Consider the following 20761-nt stretch of genomic DNA (forward strand, 5'->3'; position numbering starts at 1 on the left):
TTGTCTAATCTATACTCCCATATTTCCAAGTCCTAAAATCAAGGTGTATAACATTTATTGGAATGACTGGAATTCTAATAGACTTTGGTTTTTAATGTAAAGATCTACTTTAATAATATGTTGTAGAAAGCGATGGGTTAGAAGAAGCCTACACAACCAACACATAAAGTAAAATTTAACATCCATATATGGCCAGTTATGTAAACTTTAACATTGATTTATCATGCAATAATGTTGTTGAATTGGTAACATACATGTTTGTCTTCTTCTAATGCCTCTTACGGGGAAAGTAATCTAAAAGTAACCGAATGTAATCAGATTACGTTACTGAGTTTGGGTAATGCAAAAGTTACATTACTGATTACAGTTTTGGACAGGTAACTAGTAACTGTACCAGATTACATTTAGAAAGTAATCTACCCAACCCTACTGGCTACATAGAGGGCACAGCATGATCAGAAGTGAGAGGTCACTTGTTCGGGTCAACAGGAAGTATTATGAAAGAGATGCTTTACAATGAAATACAGATAGAGATGTAGTAGTCCAAGAGTTTATGATCCAAGGTCAGTTTTGCATTTCACCTCCTGAAGATTATGTTGATTGACCGTGTTAAAATAAAAAAAACACAAGGCTTAAGCATGCTATTGCTCTATCCATCTGTCTCTTGTCTGTAGGTATGTTTTGATGTGAGAGAGGATGCCAACCCCCAGTACCGTCATCGCCACCTCACCCACTCTTAAGATAACCTTCGGGCCGACTGGGAGCCCAAGGCTGGTTAGGAGACACCACTAGAGACACTATTATGTAATTGTGATGAACTGAGAGAATATTATGGTATATTATGAATCATTAATCATATGCTGTCTTCCCTGCCCCTCTTTCCCTTTCTGTATTTTACTCTCTCATCACCTCTGCTTTCTTCCTCTGTTTTTATAATGCACACCAGATGTGCATTGAAGTACAGATTTAATTTGTATTTATAATATAATATTACAATTATAATATTTTTAATGCATGTATTATGTATTTATAACACTTGGACAATGAACTTCTTTCAATAAAGTGTTTCACATTCTCTACTGGTTGAAATTAATTCTCTCATTTGATGAAATACTACACCTATCCTGTGTTTATCAGATCAATGCAGATTAAGGAAATTAGATTTTGAGATTAACTGGTTTTAGAGTATTTACATGATGCATAAGAAGTGCAGTGTACTGTTTTTTTTATTCTATTTCTTTATACATGAATGACAAATCAGCCTTTAACTAGTCAAATCATGTTTCTAGTCTTTTACATAGTTACAATGTGTAACCATTGATGTCCCTGGACCAGGATTGGTATACACTGTTGAAGTGTATAATTGTAATACATACATAAAGACACTGCATCATTCAAAGACTGGAATTTGATACTCCTGGTATTGGATATGATTGAATCTCAGACATTCATACCTGAACTGCACCTTTATTTGCCATCTCATGCATGGTAATAACTACATGTATATATGACTTGTGTCCTTGGCACAAAGTTATAATATATTCTACTCAATCCATAGGATTAATGTCATTCAGACTGTTTTGAAGTTGATATAACTGGCTATGATAGCTGAGGTTCTGTAGCTAGGTTCTGAACTAATATGTATACCAAACGTTTTAGGGTCCATACACAGATCGGCTACGCAATAAGCAAGAAAATAGTTGGCTAGCTACGTTACTTCAGCTGCATTGCATGGCAAATATCAAGGCAAGCCTACAAAATTGTACATTCAATTTGCAGTAAATGCTTTAGCTAGCTAGATTCTTTACATCCACTGTTTGTCAGCCTGGTTTGCTGGTTGTTTAAGGAGTCCCTAAAACATTAAACAACCAGAATTACAATTTCATACTGATGTCACAACACCCATAAAGCTAGCCGGATAATGTTAGCTAGTCAACTAGCTTGCTAAATAGCGATTTTCGTAAATTAACAAAGACAAATATGCATAATCATTTGTCTCTACATTAACTAACATATTCCTCTCAATTGTACCGTTTTTGCATGATTCGTTATGACATAATTACTTATATTTGCTTCCATCCTAGTATTTTTGTCAGCCATCTTTGCTGAAGAAAGTCTCCAGCCTTGGTGTAACCGATGTGAAATGGCTAGCTAGTTAGCGGTGAGGCGCGCTAATAGCGTTTCAATCGGTGACGTCACTGGCTCTGAGACCCTGAAGTACTGCCGTGGCTTTTGTGGAGCGATATGTGTGCAGAGGGTCCCTGGTTCGAGCCCGGCGAGGGGATGGACTAAAGTTATACTGTTACATTGGGTCGCAGAGAGTCAAATTCGTCATGGGAACCACTCCATATGATTGATCATCGCCCGCTGGTCGCTGCTGGTGATTTGCATAAAGTTGGGGAATTTAGAACTTTTTCACCACTTCCTATGCCACCTTCGTGCCGCCAATGGTCCCTGCTCTCTCCGCTTCTCACCGCTTTCCTTCCATTGAAAATGAATGGGAAGCGGTGTTTCACTGCGCGGTACCGCATACTAGTGTACACGGGGCATTATGGTCTGTCGCCTAGCCATTCAACGTCAAACATTTATTGGTCACTGTTAGCCCTGTACATGTATTGAAAGAGAACCCAGTTAATTTAAAGAGGATAGTCACGGAGAGGAGCAAGTGAGCTATGAACCCATACCGTATTTTACTAACTTCTTTAAAAAATATACAAATAATTCTTAGCATCAACAGTTTGTGTGTGTTATTTTGTGGGTTAGAGCAAGAATAATGCTGTGTGACTTTTAAAAATATAAACGAAATGCATTATCCTAAAACTGTCTTGAGGAATCGACTACATAATAACAGCCATGTTAAGTGGATAAATCATCTAAGGTAATTGCAGATATTGGCCACTAGGTGTCCGCCTAAGTGAATATATTGTTTGTAATGACAAATTGGTTTTGAAACGTTATTCAGGGTTGTATACAATTAATGTGTATGTAAATAACACCTTGGTTTAAATTGTATTATTTCTTTCAAATACATAGGTGGACTTGATTTACAGATGTGAATGTTTTATAGTTCCTGTGTAGGCAACAGTATTTGTTTTAAATGTAGGTGGTCACTGTTAACAGTTTAGTCTAGTCAGTTGGCTGCATGGGAGTGAAAAGAAAGGCTCATCTGAATTATTTTGTTTTAGAGTTGATATAGCCTATGTGCAGTCAGTGATTCTAAATGATAATGTAAAACTAACTAAAGCTAAAAGAAAGAGATGATTAAGATGTATGTTTTTTTTCAAATCCATCAACCAATTGCACATTTCTGAAAGACCTGTTCATTCAATTTGGGAGTTTTTTTAAGGATGTTTTAAACAGCACTCTTTGAATGAACAATGTCTCAGGTTTAATCAAAGTGCATTGTGACAGTCCTTGTACCTGTGGCCCATGTGAGTTTTTTTTTCAGTCAAGGCCACCAAAACGATTTGACTTGTGTTTGTGAGACCTATGTAGCCTACTCCCCAAAAAGTTTAAAAAGTGCATTCCTCAATTGAAAGTGAGGTTGAATTATTCTCATCCAATCTGAGATTGAATGATGAAGATACTGTCACACCTGCTCCCGCTCCCACTCCCCCTCCCCCTCCCTGGCGCACCTGTCACCATCGGCTTCAGCGTTCCATTGGACTCACCTGGACTCCTTCACTTTGTTGATTGCCCCCTCTATATATACACACGGCACAGCAAAAAGAGGACTGGCCACCCCTCATAGCCTGGTTCCTCTCTTGGTTTCTTCCTAGGTTCTAGCCTTTCTAGGGATTTTTTCCTAGCCACCGTGCTTCTACACCTTGTTGCTGTTTGGGGTTTTAGGCTGGGTTTCTGTACAGCACTTTGATATATCAGCTGATGTAAGAAGGGCTTCATAAATACACTTGATTTTATGTCTGTTCCTCAGTTTGTTCCACGTGTCAGCATTGGTGTCGTAATGTCATTTTCTTCCCCTTGTCCAGATGCTGTTCTTGTTTTGTTTTATGTCTGTTTATCCATGAAATCTTTACTCCATGTACTTGCTTCTCGTCTCCCAGCGTCTGTCCTAACAGATACTGTCTGTTGGAGACTTATAGTATAATTTGTTAACTTGTCGACAAGTTAAAAGGATTTTTTTTTTTTATTATAATTTTTGTTTGTGAAAGTTTGGACACCTACTCATTCAAGGGTTTTTCTTTATTATTAAGTGTTAAACAAATCTAAATATATTTTATATATGAGATTATTCCATGTAGCCACCCTTTGCCTTGATGACAGCTTTGCACACTCTTGGCATTCTCTCAACCAGCTTCATGAGGTAGTCACCTGGAATGCATTGCTTTGTTAAAAGTTCATTTGTGGAATTTCTTTCCTTCTTATTGCGTTTGAGCAAATCAGTTGTGTTGTGACAAGGTAGGGGTGGTATACAGAAGATAGTCCTATTTGGTAAAAGACCAAGTCCTTATTATGGCAAGAACAACTCATATAAGTAAAGAGAAATGACAGTCCATCATTACTTTAAGACATGAAGGTCAGTCAATTCAGAAAATGTCAAGAACTTTGAAAGTGTCTTCAAGTGCAGTCGTGAAATGAGGACCGCCAAAGGAAAGGAAGACCCAGAGTTACCTCTGCTACAGAGGACAAGTTCATTAGTTACCAGCCTCAGAAATTTCAGCCCAAATAGAGTTCACAGAGTTCAAGTAACAGACACAGCTCAACATCAACTGTTCAGAGGAGACTGCATGAATCAGGCCTTCATGGTTGAATTGCTGCAAAGAAACCACTACTAAAGGACATCAATAAGAAGAAGAGACATGCTTGGGCCAAGAAATGCAAGCAATGGACATTAGACTGGTGGAAATCTGTCCTTTGGTCTGATGAGTCCAAATTTGAGATTTTTGGTTCCAACCGCCGTGTCTTTGTGAGACGCAGAGTAGGTGAACGGATGATCTCTGCATGTGTGGTTCCCACCATGAAGCATGGAGGAGGAGGTGTGATGGTGTGGGGGTGCTTTGCTGGTGACACTGTCTGTGATTTATTTAGAATTCAAGGTACACTTAACCAACATGCCTACCACAGTATTCTGCAGCGATACACAATTCCATCTGGTTGGCGCTTAGTGGGACTATCATTTGTTTTTCAACAGGACAATGACCCATCACACATCCAGGCTGTGAAGGGCTATTTTACCAAGGAGAGTGATGGAGTGTTGTATTAGATGGCCTGGCCTCCACAATCACCTGACCTCAACCCAGTTCCGAATGTTTGGGATGAGTTGGACCGCAGAGTGAAGGAAAAACAGCCAACAAGTGCTCAGTATATGTGGGAACTCCTTCGAGACTGTTGGAAAAGCATTCCAGCTGAAACTGGTTGAGAGAATGCCAAGAGTTTACAAAGCTGTCATCAAGGCAAAGGGTGGCTCCTTTGAAGAATCTCAAATATAAAATATGTTTTGATTTGTTTAACAGTTTTTTGGTTACCACATGATTGTCATTTCATAGTTTTGATGTCTTCACTACTATGCTACAATGTAAAAAATAAAGAAAAACCCTTGAAACGTCCAAACGTTTGAATGTTACTGTACATTCATAAGGCTGGATTTTCAGTTAATAAGCTATTTACTGTATCGCAAAAATGACATTGAATTGTGTTCGGTTGTCAATGCAACCAAATTTCAACATTTGAAGGATATGTATCTTGTGTGCCACTGACTTGGTCTGCCTTTAATTCCAGTTAGTCTACAAGTTAATAATTGTTATGTTGGACAACAAAGAATCAAAGTTAAAGAATGGTCCTATTCTTTAACTTATATTTTAGGTTGAGATGGAGACATGAATCCAACGTATCAATTATTATTTTCTTGAAACTCTACGCCTATACGTATTGTGTATTTTTAATTTAACCCTGGGTTGAATTGAAACAATAGCTGTTGATGACTTTGCAAATGCTATATAGGCCTAAATAGTATCATTGATGATATGACTTATAAAGTATGGTTACATTTAATTTGCTCTGTTAAACCTACTCTTTGGAATGAGTTTGATAGGAACAGTGACTATATTTAGTTATTAAGAGATCTATCAAAAATCATTCTCATGATAGCACATTGGTAATAGTCAGTGTCAAATTTTAAAGCTAAGCTAAGCAGGGCTTGGTTAAAACCCTGGATGGGACACCAAATTAATAGCTGTAGATCGCATGTGTCAAAGTCATTCCACGGAAGGCCAAGTGTCTGCAGGTTTTTGCTCCTCCCTTGTATTTGATTGATTAATTATGTTAACTAATTAGTAAGGATCACCCCTCATCTGGTTGTCTAGGTCTTAATTGAAAGGAAAAAGCTACAGACACTAGGACCTCCGTGGAGTGAGTTTGACACGCTCAACTAATATGAGTCGAGGTGCAACCAAAAAATGTGATCAGAATTGAAAAGGCGCAACACTGGCTTGCCATTAAAAACTCAATGTTTAATTTAAGCAATGTGAAAATATTATTTTTACTTTGCTTAAATTAAACATTGGGTTTCAGGTGAGCGAGAGTTCCGACTTTTCCTTTTCAACAACAAAGATAATGACATGTTAAAATAAAACTTTAAAAAATCTAAAAGATATTCAATGTGGAAACCATGGATATTAAAGGAGAATCAGGGGCAATGCCATGAGAAAATGGAAGGATTAGGACAATATGGGGCATGACCATGTTGATTAACTATAGGCCTACATAAAGATTCATATAAAAAATATAATAAAAAAGTTATTGCAAAAAACAGTGTCCCTGTGTGAAAAGAATGGAAAGCAAGTGGCAAGGAAATTATAATGGCTGCAAAACTGTCGCCTGCCCATCCATATTGGCTCAAGTAGGTGACCGAAACAATCAATCAATTGAAGCTTAAGAGCCACAATGGTGGCCCTGCTGTAAACTCAGCAACACCCACATAAAATTTGGGAGGCTCCCATAGAGATAGATAGAGAACTCATCTTGGATATGATGTGTTTTATCGTGGACATTGCCATTGAGGGATTCCACTAGTTTAAAGTAGTCAACTGGGTGGGGATTCCTAGAAGTCGGGCCAATGAAGAAAAATAAGAAAATGTACTACTTTAAAATGGAGATAGCCTAAAAGGCGCTGCCCATGCTGTCACAGGCACGTCAATGGCACGGATACAAAGATAAGTCCTCTATCTATCTCTATGAAGGCTCCAATTCTATTGAGGAATGAGACCCGCCATTTTCCTGAAAACCTCCAGTCCATTTAAACCCAGCAGGGGGAGGCGAAGTAGAAAAGAGCACAGACTTCTTCAGTGAGAACGAAACGAGAGGGGGCGTCAGTGCGAACAAAGTAATTCTAGGGAGAGGAGTTAGATGACATTCGGAAATTGAACGGAAGTAAAACACTCTGGGTTTGTATCTTCGTGGTTTTCCGACGTAGACGATACACCCAAACTTAAATTACAGCCTCAAATCAAGTCGTGGATGTGGGGTGCATATTTCACCCTGGGATTTAGCTACACGAGAAACGTTCCTGACGTCAAATTTTCTCTCCTCTCTTTATTTTGTGTCAGGTGGCTGAACTGTGGAAGCTACAGAGGACAATATCGATTCCACAGGATTTGAAACATTTGTTCTATACTTTATACAAAAGTACGAAGATGTCTGGACAAAGCATTACGGATAGGATAACTGCAGCTCAACACAGTGTAACCGGCTCCGCGGTGTCCAAAACTGTGTGCAAGGCGACCACACATGAAATTATGGGACCAAAAAAGAAACATTTAGATTGTAAGTATTAATATGTCGGCGAGTTGCTACATTGTTGTGTCTGTTCAAGTGTGTGTGTGTGTGTGTGTGTGTGTGTAGTCTATTCCTTTGGTATTGAACTGTGGCTGAGGCCTACAAACCCACATGAAAAAATACTATAGTGCATACTATAGTATATAAATATAGTACTATGGTATAAATGTTGTAGTATTACAATATTTATACACTTGTATTCACTGTAGTATTTACTGCAGTCTTTTTGCAGACATAACTAGTACACTGTAGTGTTTTTGCTTTATTATATTTGACATAGAAGTGCGGGCTTTTTCCAGTAGGAAACCTACCGAACAAATACTAAATGTGCACCTTTTTCATAACCTGTACGTAGGTAGGACTGGAGTCTGAACGGATCGTTCAGAGTTTGCTCTTTTCTGTAACCTGTAGGGAACATAATATAATGGTATATACTTGGCATGAAGGTTTCTCACCCATGGGTGGCACAAATTGGGGAATTGGTGGATTATGCAAATGTCATACTGTGGTATTACTATAATTTAAAAAACGAGTGTTTTTGTGGACAATACTGTAGTATTTACTATAGTATTCGTCACTATACTACAAAATTCTACGAGCACTACATGATCGAGGGGTATACTACAGTGTGGAGGTCAAGGGATACTACAGCTTATTACATATACATTATATAGTAAGTACACTGTAGTATTATTATTATTATTATTTTACATGTGGGTAGGCTATAATCAGGCAAACATCAGAAAATAACTGCTTATCTCTGAAACAATGCGAGATTTCATAGCATGATGTAGGGTAATTGTTTTAAAATGCTATCATCTTTACAATGGAAATTAGCGCTGTGCTTGGCATGCAAATCATGTGATTAACTGGATGATGAGGTTGTAGCCTAGACTTTGAACTTCAAGAAATGGTCTGACTTCAAATCAAATTTTATTGATCACATACACATATTTAGCAGATGTTGTTGCGGGTGTAGCGAAATGCTTGTGTTCCTAGCTCCAACAGTGCAGCAGTATCTTTATTTTTTTTTTACTCTTCACAACAATGCACACATCTAAAAGTAAAATAATGGAATTAAGAAATATAGAAATATTAGATTGACTAAAATACAGTAGAATAGAATACAGTATATATTGTACCAGTCAATTGTGGACACACCTACTTATTCCAGGGTTTCTTGATTTGTACTATTTTCTACATTGTATAATAATAGTGAAGACATCAAAACTATGAAATAACACATGGAATCATGTAGTAAACAAAAAAGTGTTTAACAAATCAAAACATATTTAAGATTCTTCAAAGTAGCCACCCTTTGCCTTGATGACACCCTGTAGTCTGTGATTGTCTGTAGACCCTGCTGCAAACGTCTCTTGTCTGAGCCGTTGAATTGTGACTCCGCTTTGTCTCTGTGTACTGATGTTTTGCCTGTTTGACTGCAATACTGAGAGAATAACTACAACGTTTGTTTTTGGCCATATTCCCAGTCATCTTGCCATGGTTAAATGTGGTGGTTCGTGCTTTCAGTTTTGCGAGAATGCTGCCATCTATCCACGGTTTCTGGTTTGGATAGGTTTTCATAGTCAGAGTGGGTACAACACTTCCTGATGAACTCAGTCACCGTATCTGTCTATTCGTCAATGTTCTTCTTAGAGGCTACCCAGAACATATCACTGTCGCAGTATATCAGTATATAGTATGTTACAATCCCTGATGTCTCTGGAAGGAGATCCTCGCCCTGAGCTCGTCTACTTTATAATCCTGAGACTGAACATTAGCGGGTAATATACTCTGAAGCGGTGGATGGTGTGCACTCCTCCTGATACACCTTCTCCGCCGGCGGTATTTTGGAGCACCCTCTGGAATAAGTTCAATTGCCCTGGGGTTTACGAACAAGGATCCAATTTGGGAAAGTCGCATTCCTTGTCATAATGCCGGAGTTACTGCCACTTTGATATCCAAAAGTTATTTCCGGCTGTATGTAATAAAACAAACCATTTTCTGGGCTAATAATGTAAGAAATAACACAAAAAAACAAAATACTGGAAAGTTGCTCAGGTGCTAGAAGCAGAGCTGCCTTATCTGTCGGTGCCGTCTTATGAATGATGGTTATTAAAGTGCTATTTATGCAATGATTTAATAAAATAAATCGCTTAACTGCTCCGTGATTTGTTTATGCAGTCTTCTATTGAGATGTCTACCTATTTATTGTCTTTCAATAGCGACGGTACATGCCTACAGGCAATTTACCGTCCAGTGAGTGTCCCTACATGATCTTATGCTTAGCATACGTAGATGTTTTCTCCCCTCCGTGTTTTTGGCTGACTCAGTTCTTCACAGGCATTCAATGGGGAACTTCAAGAGAAACAACTTTTAGTGTCGTTGTCCGCAAGATGGTCTGACTACGGATGTTAAAGACACCCTCTGCACTTCCTGACATTTTACCATTGTTGATTCACAGTTTCACAGTTTCCTTCTCCATTCCTTCTCTGTGTTGGGTTACTCCCGTTCAATGGGTTTTATTTCTGCGCTGACCTCAGTGCCCTAGCATCAGTGCTGCAGTTCGACTGCAGGCATCACCACATCAAGCTGTTCACACCCCGCTGCTTATCCCCCCCCCCCATACAACGTTTTGGTGGGGAGAGATGGTGAAACCAATTTCCTGTTGGGCACTATTTTTAGCATTGGTTCCAGAATAAGAAATGCCATATGTGGTGTTTGTTGGGGGGTCTTGAAGGGCATGTATGAAACTCTGAGTGAGTGACTCCTGTGCATAGAAGGCTTCTTGATGGACTTCTCCTTCATGAGAATGCTGCTAGAGAGGACCTCTTAAGACCTCTTTTGTAGTCTGGGGCTTGCAGGAGCAGAGCAGGAATGTGACAAAGGTTCTAGGTATTTCAGGAGGGCTGGTAGCACTTGTGTTGGAGTTTCCTCTCCGACTGAAATAGCAGTGTCGTGTCTAGCTCTCCTCCTGTCTGATTTGTACCCAAGATATGGCTCCCTCTTAGCTCCTTTGATTTGGGTTGAGTTTCCGGCCAGTGTGCACATTCTTTAGCACAGGCCTGTTAAAGAAACTCCACCAAATAATTTGTTACCAGAGAGAAAGAAAATAGGGAAAGGTCAAACAATTGTCTTTTTCCCGGCTATGAGCCTGCTTTGAACGCTGGTCTGCTTTGGTGAGAGATGAGCTCAGAGACGACTGCTCCTGACATTTTAAAAATATAGACAAGCTACCACTTTAGATTCCAGTTTGTTATAATCGGTGTAACTTATCCACTCAATATTGATGTATCTATTTATAGAGAGAGGAAAAAGACTGCACTTTTATTGTATGTTAGACCATTTATGTAAACCCATTTGTCAGTCCCAAAGTGCAAGGTTCAATCGCAAGTATAGCCTATTTGATGCTTTAGGGACTTTTCAGCCCCTGTAAATGGGAAGTTTATTTTATTGTGTCATTTGACTTGACTTGTTTGGCATCCCAAAACAGGATGTGTGATCATAATGAGGTAATGAAACTATGGTTCCCAACTTCCCACATCACCTGACACCTGGTGACATTTTGGTGAACAATAAAGTAAAACAATTACCTGTGTATTTTTGTATTTATGCCAAGTTCTTTATCATTTGGCAAACACGATGAAAGTTAAACTTTGTTTATTTCCGGAAGGAATTTACTTTGAGATGCAGTATTCTGAAATATTGATTTATTATTTGACCTCAAGCATAAAACTTGAGACCATACTCCACACACTCTAAACCAAAATGAACTGGAGGAAGTAGATCCCGCAGTGATGGTAATCAACTCATAGTACCTCGGTGGTCCTAATGATCTGGACACACAGCCAGAATCAGTTAACTACTTTTGGGGAGGAAACCTCAACACTGGCTTTCCTATAGTTTCCTTTTATGACAATGCAAATACAGGTCTCAGTTATATTGTTGCTACCGTACTGAAACAAGGTTGTCAGAATACTGGGTGTATTAGTCAGACTGAAACTAGGAAGTGTTAGTTTACCTGATAGTCTTACTTTGAAATGTAGGCCTACAATATCTGTATTGTTTTGTACAAGCCTTACTTGTTTTGATTCCTGAACCTATTTTGACAATATGTTAGTTATGAGTGGTTTCAGTCGAATTCAACCACCTCCTACTCAAGGCCAGGAGTGGTTTCAATGCCCCTTTTTAAAAAATGCATTATTAAGGGCAGAGAGAACCCTTGGTTTACTAAGGAACTTACAAACATCATAAGGGAGCGAAATGCTATGTAGGCTAAAGCAAGAGGGACTGGTTTGGCAGATGATTGAATGGCTTTTAAACGTCTTTGAAATATGGGTGTGGCTATGATCCGCAAATTGAAAGCGCACCACTACCTGAAATCTACTTCACATCATTTAAATAATCCATCTACATTTTGGCAAGTAGTGAAGGGTTTTGGAGTGCATAAAAGATACACAGCTTCCCCCCAAAAATTTGGTAGACACACAGATTGTAACTGAGAGAACCTCCATTCTGAAAGCCTTGAATCAGCATCTTTTAGATGCAGGCAGTTTATTTGAAAAGGTCAAAAGTATAATTCAGCCCCCTATGAATTTACCTGACACCCCTGTGCACTCCTTCACCAGGTTCTCCTTTTCATCCTTCTCTGTTTCAGAAGTGTGTAAAGCCCTGAAAGAAATTGATGGGGAAAAAATCCCCTGGCCCTGCTGAACTACACCACCGCTTCCTACACCTAGTTGCAGACATCATTGCTCCCCCTTAACATGTATTTTTAACCTCACACTTGATGTAAAGGAAATGCCTAAGTTATGGAAATCTGCTTTTGTACTGCCTCTCCTGAAAGGTGGAGATCCTTCGCTACTTGACAACTATCGACCTATATCAAAATTGTCTGTACTGTCAAAGGTACTGGAGTCCTTAGTTAGTAGGCAGCTAAAGGCCTACTTCCAAGAAAACAACATCTTAAATGGAATGCAATCAGGTTTTAGGTCTGGCCACAGCACTGTTTCAGCAATATTGAAGGTTTTAAATGGCATCCACTGTGCTGTTGATAAGAAGTTACATTGTGTGTCTCTCTAACCTCTCTAAGGTTTTTGACACCGTGGACCATGCTGTGTCAGTGCAAAGGTTAAAATGTTGTGGAATTACTGGTCATGCTTTAGATAGGTCATTTATAAGCCAATAAAATCGTACACAATGTGTAATGGCGGATGGTTGCAAATAAGTCCATAGAGGTGTGCTCAGGTGTTCCGCAAGGTTCTGTTTTGGGCCCACTGTTGTTCATTTTGTATATCAACAAGATTGGGGATCTTATTGAAACAGCGGATGTTCATTTTACATGCAGATGATACTGTTCTTTATTCAAGTGGTAGTAGTTTATCTTTAGCTTTTGAAAATGCCCGAAGAGCATTTAACATCATACAATAGAATCTGTATGATTTAAAGCTGGTTCTAAATTCAGGTAAAACAAAATGCATGGTATTTTCAAATGCCAGGCACGTTAATAATCATGTCATTGCTACATTGACTGGACATACTATAGAGCAAGTTAAAGTGTACAAATATTTGGGTGTGTGGGTTGATGATAAGCTGAGCTTCACTGTGCATGAAGAGATCTTGAAGGAAGCTCAAGCTAAAAATAGGTTTTTATTACTGGCATAAGGCTTGTTTTTCTTTTGAGGCCAGGTTCTTTTTTTTTGTCAGGTCGGTAAATAAATATCAATTACGGTCTCATTCTCATTTGCTTCTAACAGTACCAAAAATTAGAACAGGTCATGGTAGTAATAGTTTTAGTTACCTAGCTCCGTGGTCCTGGAATTTTCTCCTGAACATTTAAAAATTCGATGATCTAGTTTCGTTTGTGGAGTTTAATCACTTGATCGATGTATATATCATAGAAGAGTGTAATTGTTTTTAGGCCAGCTGTTTTTAGTCAACACCTTTGTGTTTTTAATGTAAAATGTTTTAGTTATACTGTATGTGTGTTTTTATAGTTTTGTTTAATGTTGTGTTAGTGTATGTAAGTTTTGTTTAATGTTGTGTTAGTGTATGTAAGTTTTGTCTGAAATGTTGTTCCCCCTGCTGCTATTGGACCAGGTCTCTCTTGGAAAAGAGAAAATCTCAATGAGAAAAACCTGTATAAATAAAGGTCAAATAAAATAAATAAAAATGTGATTATTAATAAAATAGGCAAAAGGTCATTTTAGTACAATGTTAAGTTGTGAGGACTTCTCCTCTCTGTGCATGTGGTAATACTGAGCAAACATGTTCTATTGGATCCAAGCTTGTTCTGGAAGCTCAACTCATGAGTCAACACTTCAACATGATGCGCCCTACAATCAGCAGAGAGTAAAGGGCATGATCCACGTAGGTTTCAAACCACTGCAGTGTTTGGAGAGGAACATTCTAAATCTATTTAGTTTTCCAGAGCTCTTTTCTTGTTTGCCATCAGGATTTGAAATGGAGACAACCATATTCAATCAAACTGGTGACCATGTTTCTGTGATAATAAAGTGAGAAATAATATTCTCCTTGCTGAGCAGGTTTGAATTATGTGCATTTGAGTTTTATCATTTGCATGTTGAGCAAGCCTACATGAAACCAAAAGTTGATTGATAAAAGTGATCCACAAGGATAATTGTTACAGCTGGGATTGGTTGAATTGGGCCCTCTCTTTTAGCTGTGGTAATGATAAGTGTAAACGTCCACGTTCATGTGCCATGAAGACGCCATTTAGTTTTTTTCATAGATAGTATGAATTCAACTCTGAACCACTGAATGTTAAACCTGCTCTTCTTTGCTTGTTTTTTTCTCTTTCTTATCATTTGTATATTGCACAATGTGGCACATTAGTGGGCCTTGTTTTTAGATCCCATTAGGTTGCCTAAGCCTACAGCTTGAATGATTTCAAAGTAAAATAATGAAATGATACTGCTGTTTCTTTGAGGCTTATATTCAGTAGGTTGTATGCCAATCTATCAACTAACCTGTATAGCCTACATGAAGTTATAAAATAAGGCCTCACCCACTCACACCCAAGGCCTGCAAGCTCATTGACATGTAATGATGATACATGTGTGAATGTTCTTTCTCATCATCACCTGTGGTTTTGTGTTTAACCTGGTTCACTCATAAATAGGAACTAGCAAAAAAATGACTTTGGGTTAAAAGCTTTTTCTGGACGGGTTAGTTATGGTAATTTTAATCAATTCTAGTTCTAAAATCCACATTTGAGAACAATTTCAGCAGTGTGCACAATCTTTCTTGGTGCAATTTAGCTAATTAGTGACTGAAGTTGATCAATGAAGTAAACAAGGGTGCATGACAAGCTGAGAGTCTCTCCCTGGTGTAGCTAAAATGTAGAGCACATGGGTCCACTGTAACCACTGAGGCAGCAGTATGTTGGTGGGTCATGCGAGTCAGGCCAGAGGACACACTAACACATGTCTGCAGTCTTTGTGCATGAGAGGCTCTGCCCACAGGTCCCCCCCCCCCCCCCCCATGGAACGCATGTGACCGCAGTGGCATCGAATGACTGTCCATCAGAGTGCTGACACACCACTGAACTGAATAGAGCCCACTGTAACTCTCAAAAAGCCTTTCAGAATCAATATCACAATTCAAAGGCTGCAAACCGGGCACTACCACCAAACCATTATTCTCTAGCCTCAAAAAGCTCCAGTGCCACTATTCAGAGCTAGAATTGACCTTTCATAGATAAACATCAGCAGCCACTCGTCTGCAATGAAGTGAAGTGGGCAGTCTGTCTAAAGTTGTGTTCTTTTCACTCTGCCATTTTAGGGTCATTATTGTGGAGTCACTACAATGTTGTTGATCCAGCCTCTGTTTTCTCCCATCACAGCCATTGAACTCTGTAGCTGTTTTAAAATCACCAATGGCCTCATGGTGACATCCCTGAGCAGTTTCATTCCTGTCCTGCAGCTCAGTTCAGAAGGACAACTGTATCTTTGTGACTGGGTGGTTTAATACATAATCCACAGCATAATTATTAACTTGACCATGCTTAAAGATATATTCAAAGTCTGATTTGTTATTGTTACCCATCTACCAACCACTGCCCTTCTTTATGCAGCTTTAGAGATGTTGTATGGGGGACAGAGGAAGGGTTAGTCATTCAAAAATGTCAACCCCTACTACTTCACACACAGGGATTTATTAAGCCAAATGTTACTCCTAAACTAAACCATGGGGCTGAATACTTATGCGACTATTTTTGTTAAGAATTAAAAATGTTATTTTATTTTTTATTTCCACTTTGACAGAGTATTATGTGTAGATTGTTGACAAGAAATGACATTTACAATTGCTTTCTCATCTGTCCACTGCTAGATCAAATAATGAACTAACCTAATTGTATTCACCTGGAACAGTTCCCTTTAGAATTTAAAAAATGAATTTAAATAAATTCTAAAATGGGAAAATTCCTCTCTGAAAATAAATGAATTGAATTGACTCCAACCGTTACTGGTGTTACTGTTCTGCTTTATCTAGATTTGCTGGAGGAGGCAGAGCCTTCATTCAAAGCTGTACGCTACAGTGCCTTCAAAGTATTCCTACCCCTTGACTTATTCCACATTTTGTTGTTACTGCCTGAATTCAAAATGTATTAAATGTTTTTTTTCTCACCCATCTACACACAATACCCCATAATGACAGTGAAAACATTATTATTATTTTTTTTTTTTGCAAATGTATTGATAATGAAATACAGAAAGATCTCATTTACATAAGTATTCACACCCGTGAGTCAATACATGTTAGAATTACCTTTGGCAGCGATTACAGCTGTGTCTTTCTGTGTAAGTCTCTAAGAGCTTTGCACACCTGGATTGTACAATATTTGCCCATTTTTATTATTTTTTTAATTCTTCAATCTCTGTCAAGTTGGTTGTTGCTAGACAACCATTTACAGTGCCTTGCGAAAGTATTTGGCCCCCTTGAACTTTGTGACCTTTTGCCACATTTCAGGCTTCAAACATAAAGATATAAAACTGTATTTTTTTGTGAAGAATCAACAACAAGTGGGACACAATCATGAAGTGGAACGACATTTATTGAATATTTCAAACTTTTTTAACAAATCAAAAACTGAAAAATTGGGCGTGCAAAATTATTCAGCCCCCTTAAGTTAATACTTTGTAGAGCCACCTTTTGCTGCGATTACAGCTGTAAGTCGCTTGGGGTATGTATCTATCAGTTTTGCACATCGAGAGACTGAATTTTTTTTCCCATTCCTCCTTGCAAAACAGCTCGAGCTCAGTGAGGTTGGATGGAGAGCATTTGTGAACAGCAGTTTTCAGTTCTTTCCACAGATTCTCGATTGGATTCAGGTCTGGACTTTGACTTGGCCATTCTAACACCTGGATATGTTTATTTTTGAACCATTCAATTGTAGATTTTGCTTTATGTTTTGGATCATTGTCTTGTTGGAAGACAAATCTCCGTCCCAGTCTCAGGTCTTTTGCAGACTCCATCCGGTTTTCTTCCAGAATGGTCCTGTATTTGGCTCCATCCATCTTCCCATCAATTTTAACCATCTTCCCTGTCCCTGCTGAAGAAAAGCAGGCCCAAACCATGATGCTGCCACCACCATGTTTGACAGTGGGGATGGTGTGTTCAGCTGTGTTGCTTTTACGCCAAACATAACGTTTTGCATTGTTGCCAAAAAGTTCAATTTTGGTTTCATCTGACCAGAGCAGTTCTAGATCTCTGCAGTTCATCCAGAGTGATCATGGGCCTCTTGGCTGCATCTCTGATCAGTCTTCTCCTTGTATGAGCTGAAAGTTTAGAGGGACGGCCAGGTTTTGGTAGATTTGCAGTGGTCTGATACTCCTTCCATTTCAATATTATCGCTTGCACAGTGCTCCTTGGGATGTTTAAAGCTTGGGAAATCTTTTTGTATCCAAATCCGGCTTTAAACTTCTTCACAACAGTATCTCGGACCTGCCTGGTGTGTTCCTTGTTCTTCATGATGCTCTCTGCGCTTTTAACGGACCTCTGAGACTATCACAGTGCAGGTGCATTCATACGGAGACCTGATTACACACAGGTGGATTGTATTTATCATCATTAGTCATTTAGGTCAACATTGGATCATTCAGAGATCCTCACTGAACTTCTGGAGAGAGTTTGCTGCACTGAAAGTAAAGGGGCTGAATAATTTTGCAAGCCCAATTTTTCAGTTTTTGATTTGTTAAAAAAGTTTGAAATATCCAATAAATGTCGTTCCACTTCATGATTGTGTCCCACTTGTTGTTGATTCTTCACAAAAAAATACAGTTTTATATCTTTATGTTTGAAGCCTGAAATGTGGCAAAAGTTCGCAAAGTTCAAGGGGGCCGAATACTTTCGCAAGGCACTGTAAGTCTTGCCATAGATTTTCAAGCAGATTTAAATCAAAACTGTAACTAGGCCACTCAGGAACATTGAATGTCGTCTTGGTAAGCAACTAAAGTGTATATTTGGCCTAGTGTTTTAGGCTATTGTCCTGCTGAAAGGTGAATTATTCTCCCAGTGTCTGTTGGAATGTAGACTGAACCAGGTTTTCCTCTAGGATCTTGCCTGTGCTTAGCTCCTTTCCATTTCTTTTTATCCTGAAAAATTCCCTTGTCCTTGCCATTGACAAGGATACCCATAACATGCAGCCACCACCATGCTTGAAAATATGAAGAATGGTAATACATGAATATTCAATATTCCCAGGTAAGAAGTTTTAGGTTGTAGTTATTATAGGAATTATAGGACTATTTCTCCCTAAACCATTTGTATTTCGTATACCTTGGACTAGTGGATGTTCTTATAGGCACTTTAGTATTGCCAGTGTAACAGTATAGCTTCCGTCACTCAACTCGCCCCTACCTGGGCTCGAACAAGGAACACATCGACAACAGCCACCCTTGAAGCAGCGTTACCCATGCAGAGCAAGGGGAACAACCACTCCAAGTCTCAGAACAAGTGATGTTTGAAACGCTATTAGCGCGCACCCCGCTAACTAGCTAGCCATTTCACATCGGTTACACCAGCCTAATCTCGGGAGTTGATGGGCTTGAAGTCATAAACAGCACAATGCTTGAATCACAGCAAAGAGCTGCTGGCAAAACGCACGAAAGTGCTGTTTGAATGAATGCTTATGAGCCTGCTGCTGCCTACCACCGCTGTCAGACTGCTCTATCAAATCATAGACTTAGTTATAACATAATAACACACAGAAATACGAGCCTTAGGTCATTAATATGGTCAAATCCAGAAACTATCGTCTCGAAAACAAGACGTTTATTCTTTCAGTGAAATACGGAACCGTTCCGTATTTTATCTAAGGGGTGGCATCCATTATTCTAAATATTCCTGTTACATTGCTCAACCTTCAATGTCATGTCATAATTACGTAAAATTCTGGCAAATTAGGGGGCCCAAACTGTTGCATATACCCTGACTCTGCGTGCAATGAACGCAAGAGAAGTGACACAATTTCACCTGTTTAATATTGCCTGCTAGCCTGGATTTCTTTTAGCTAAATATTCAGGTTTAAAAATATATACTTCTGTGTATTGATTTTAAGAAAGGCATTGATGTTTATGGTTAGGTACACATTGGAGCAAGGACAGTACTTTTTTGGGAATACGCACCGCATTGATTATATGCAACGCAGGACACGCTAGATAAACTGGTAATATCATCAACCATATGTAGTTTAACTAGTGATTATGATTGATTGTTTTATAAGATACGTTTAATGCTAGCTAGCAACTTACCTTGGCTTACTGCATTCGTGTAACAGGCAGGCTCCTCAAGGAGTGCAATGAGAGGCAGGTGGTTAGAGCGTTGGACTAGTTAACTGTAAGGTTGCAAGATTGATTCCCGAGCTGACAAGGTAAACATCTGTCGTTCTGACCCTGAACAAGGCAGTTAACCCACCGTTTCTAGGCCGTCATTGAAAATAAGAATTTCCGATTGTTATGAAAACTTGAAATCAGCCCTAATTAATCTGCCATTCCGATTTAATCGGTCGACCTCTATACTGGGCCATACACACTACCCTCTTTAGCGTTTAGCAGTTGGATGCCAAGCAGTTGCCATACCAGGCGGTGATGCAACCAGTTAGGATGCTCTCGATGGTGCAGCTTTAGAACTTTTTGAGGATCTGAGGACCCATGCCAAATCTTTTGAGCCTCCTCCTGAGGGAGAGGTTGTTGTCCTGACACCACACTACCAGGTCTCTGACCTCCCTATAGGCCATCTCATCATTGTCGGTGATCAGGCCTTCCACTGTTGTGTCATCGGCAATCTTAATGATGGTGTTGGAGTCGTGCTTGGCCACGCAGTCGTGGGTGAACAGGAAGTACAGGAGGGGACTGAGCACGCACCCCTGAGGGGCCCCCATGTTGATGTGTTGTTGCCCACCCTTAGGCCGCCCCATGGTGGTGTCAGGAAGTCCAGGATCCAGTTGCAGAGGGTCTGTGTTTAGTCCCAGGGTCTTTAGCTTAGTGATGAGTTTTGAGGGCACTATGGTGTTGAACGCTGAGCTGTAGTCGTTGAACAGCATTCTCATGTCGGTGTTCTTTTTGGAATTGTTTTGATTTAATTAATGCTACCCAATATTTCCAAACTTGAATTATTATAATCTTTTAAACCGTTTTGTTATGCTGAGCCTATTGGAACTGTTTGCCAAAGCCATCAATGTGTTCCTTGCATGTTTTGGGCCTTGAAATCTGTTGTGTTTATTAAGAAGGAACTCTCAAAGGAATGCGAGCTACGGAAATGCTTCGACCATTGCATTCCGATCGTTGCTCCAGAGTTCATGTTTAGTTAATTTGAATGCTTTTAGTTCATGTCAGCTGCACCGGCCATGTCATCACTAGTAGCCTGTAATGGCTATTAAATGCCCTAATGTACATTAAGGGAACGTTAGCATTGGTCCACAAAACACAGGAAAATCAAGTGAATA

The 20761-nt window shown here is 39.2% G+C and overlaps 1 protein-coding gene across 50 annotated transcripts in view; it reads left to right on the forward strand.

Annotated features, from left to right (window-relative positions):
* The first annotated feature begins 7238 nt into the window (after positions 1-7238).
* LOC110533412 (phosphatidylinositol-binding clathrin assembly protein) overlaps positions 7239-20761 on the forward strand; it is a 60378-nt gene continuing 46855 nt past the window's right edge. For 30 of the 50 annotated variants that reach the window (XR_016483582.1, XR_016483583.1, XR_016483581.1 and 27 more), the window contains exon 1: positions 7243-7782. Coding sequence is in view for 47 of the 50 variants with exons in the window: in XM_090185961.1 (XP_090042087.1) it covers positions 7653-7782 (130 nt within the window). In the remaining 3 variants the exon portion in view is untranslated. Of the gene's footprint in view, positions 7783-20761 lie in introns of all 50 variants that reach the window. The other 20 variants (XM_090185917.1, XM_090185921.1, XM_090185919.1 and 17 more) reach the window with 2 other exon arrangements.

The sequence above is a fragment of the Oncorhynchus mykiss genome, chromosome 10, assembly GCF_057628025.1.
Source record: "Oncorhynchus mykiss isolate SJ-2025 chromosome 10, ASM5762802v1, whole genome shotgun sequence".
Lineage (NCBI taxonomy): Eukaryota > Metazoa > Chordata > Actinopteri > Salmoniformes > Salmonidae > Oncorhynchus > Oncorhynchus mykiss.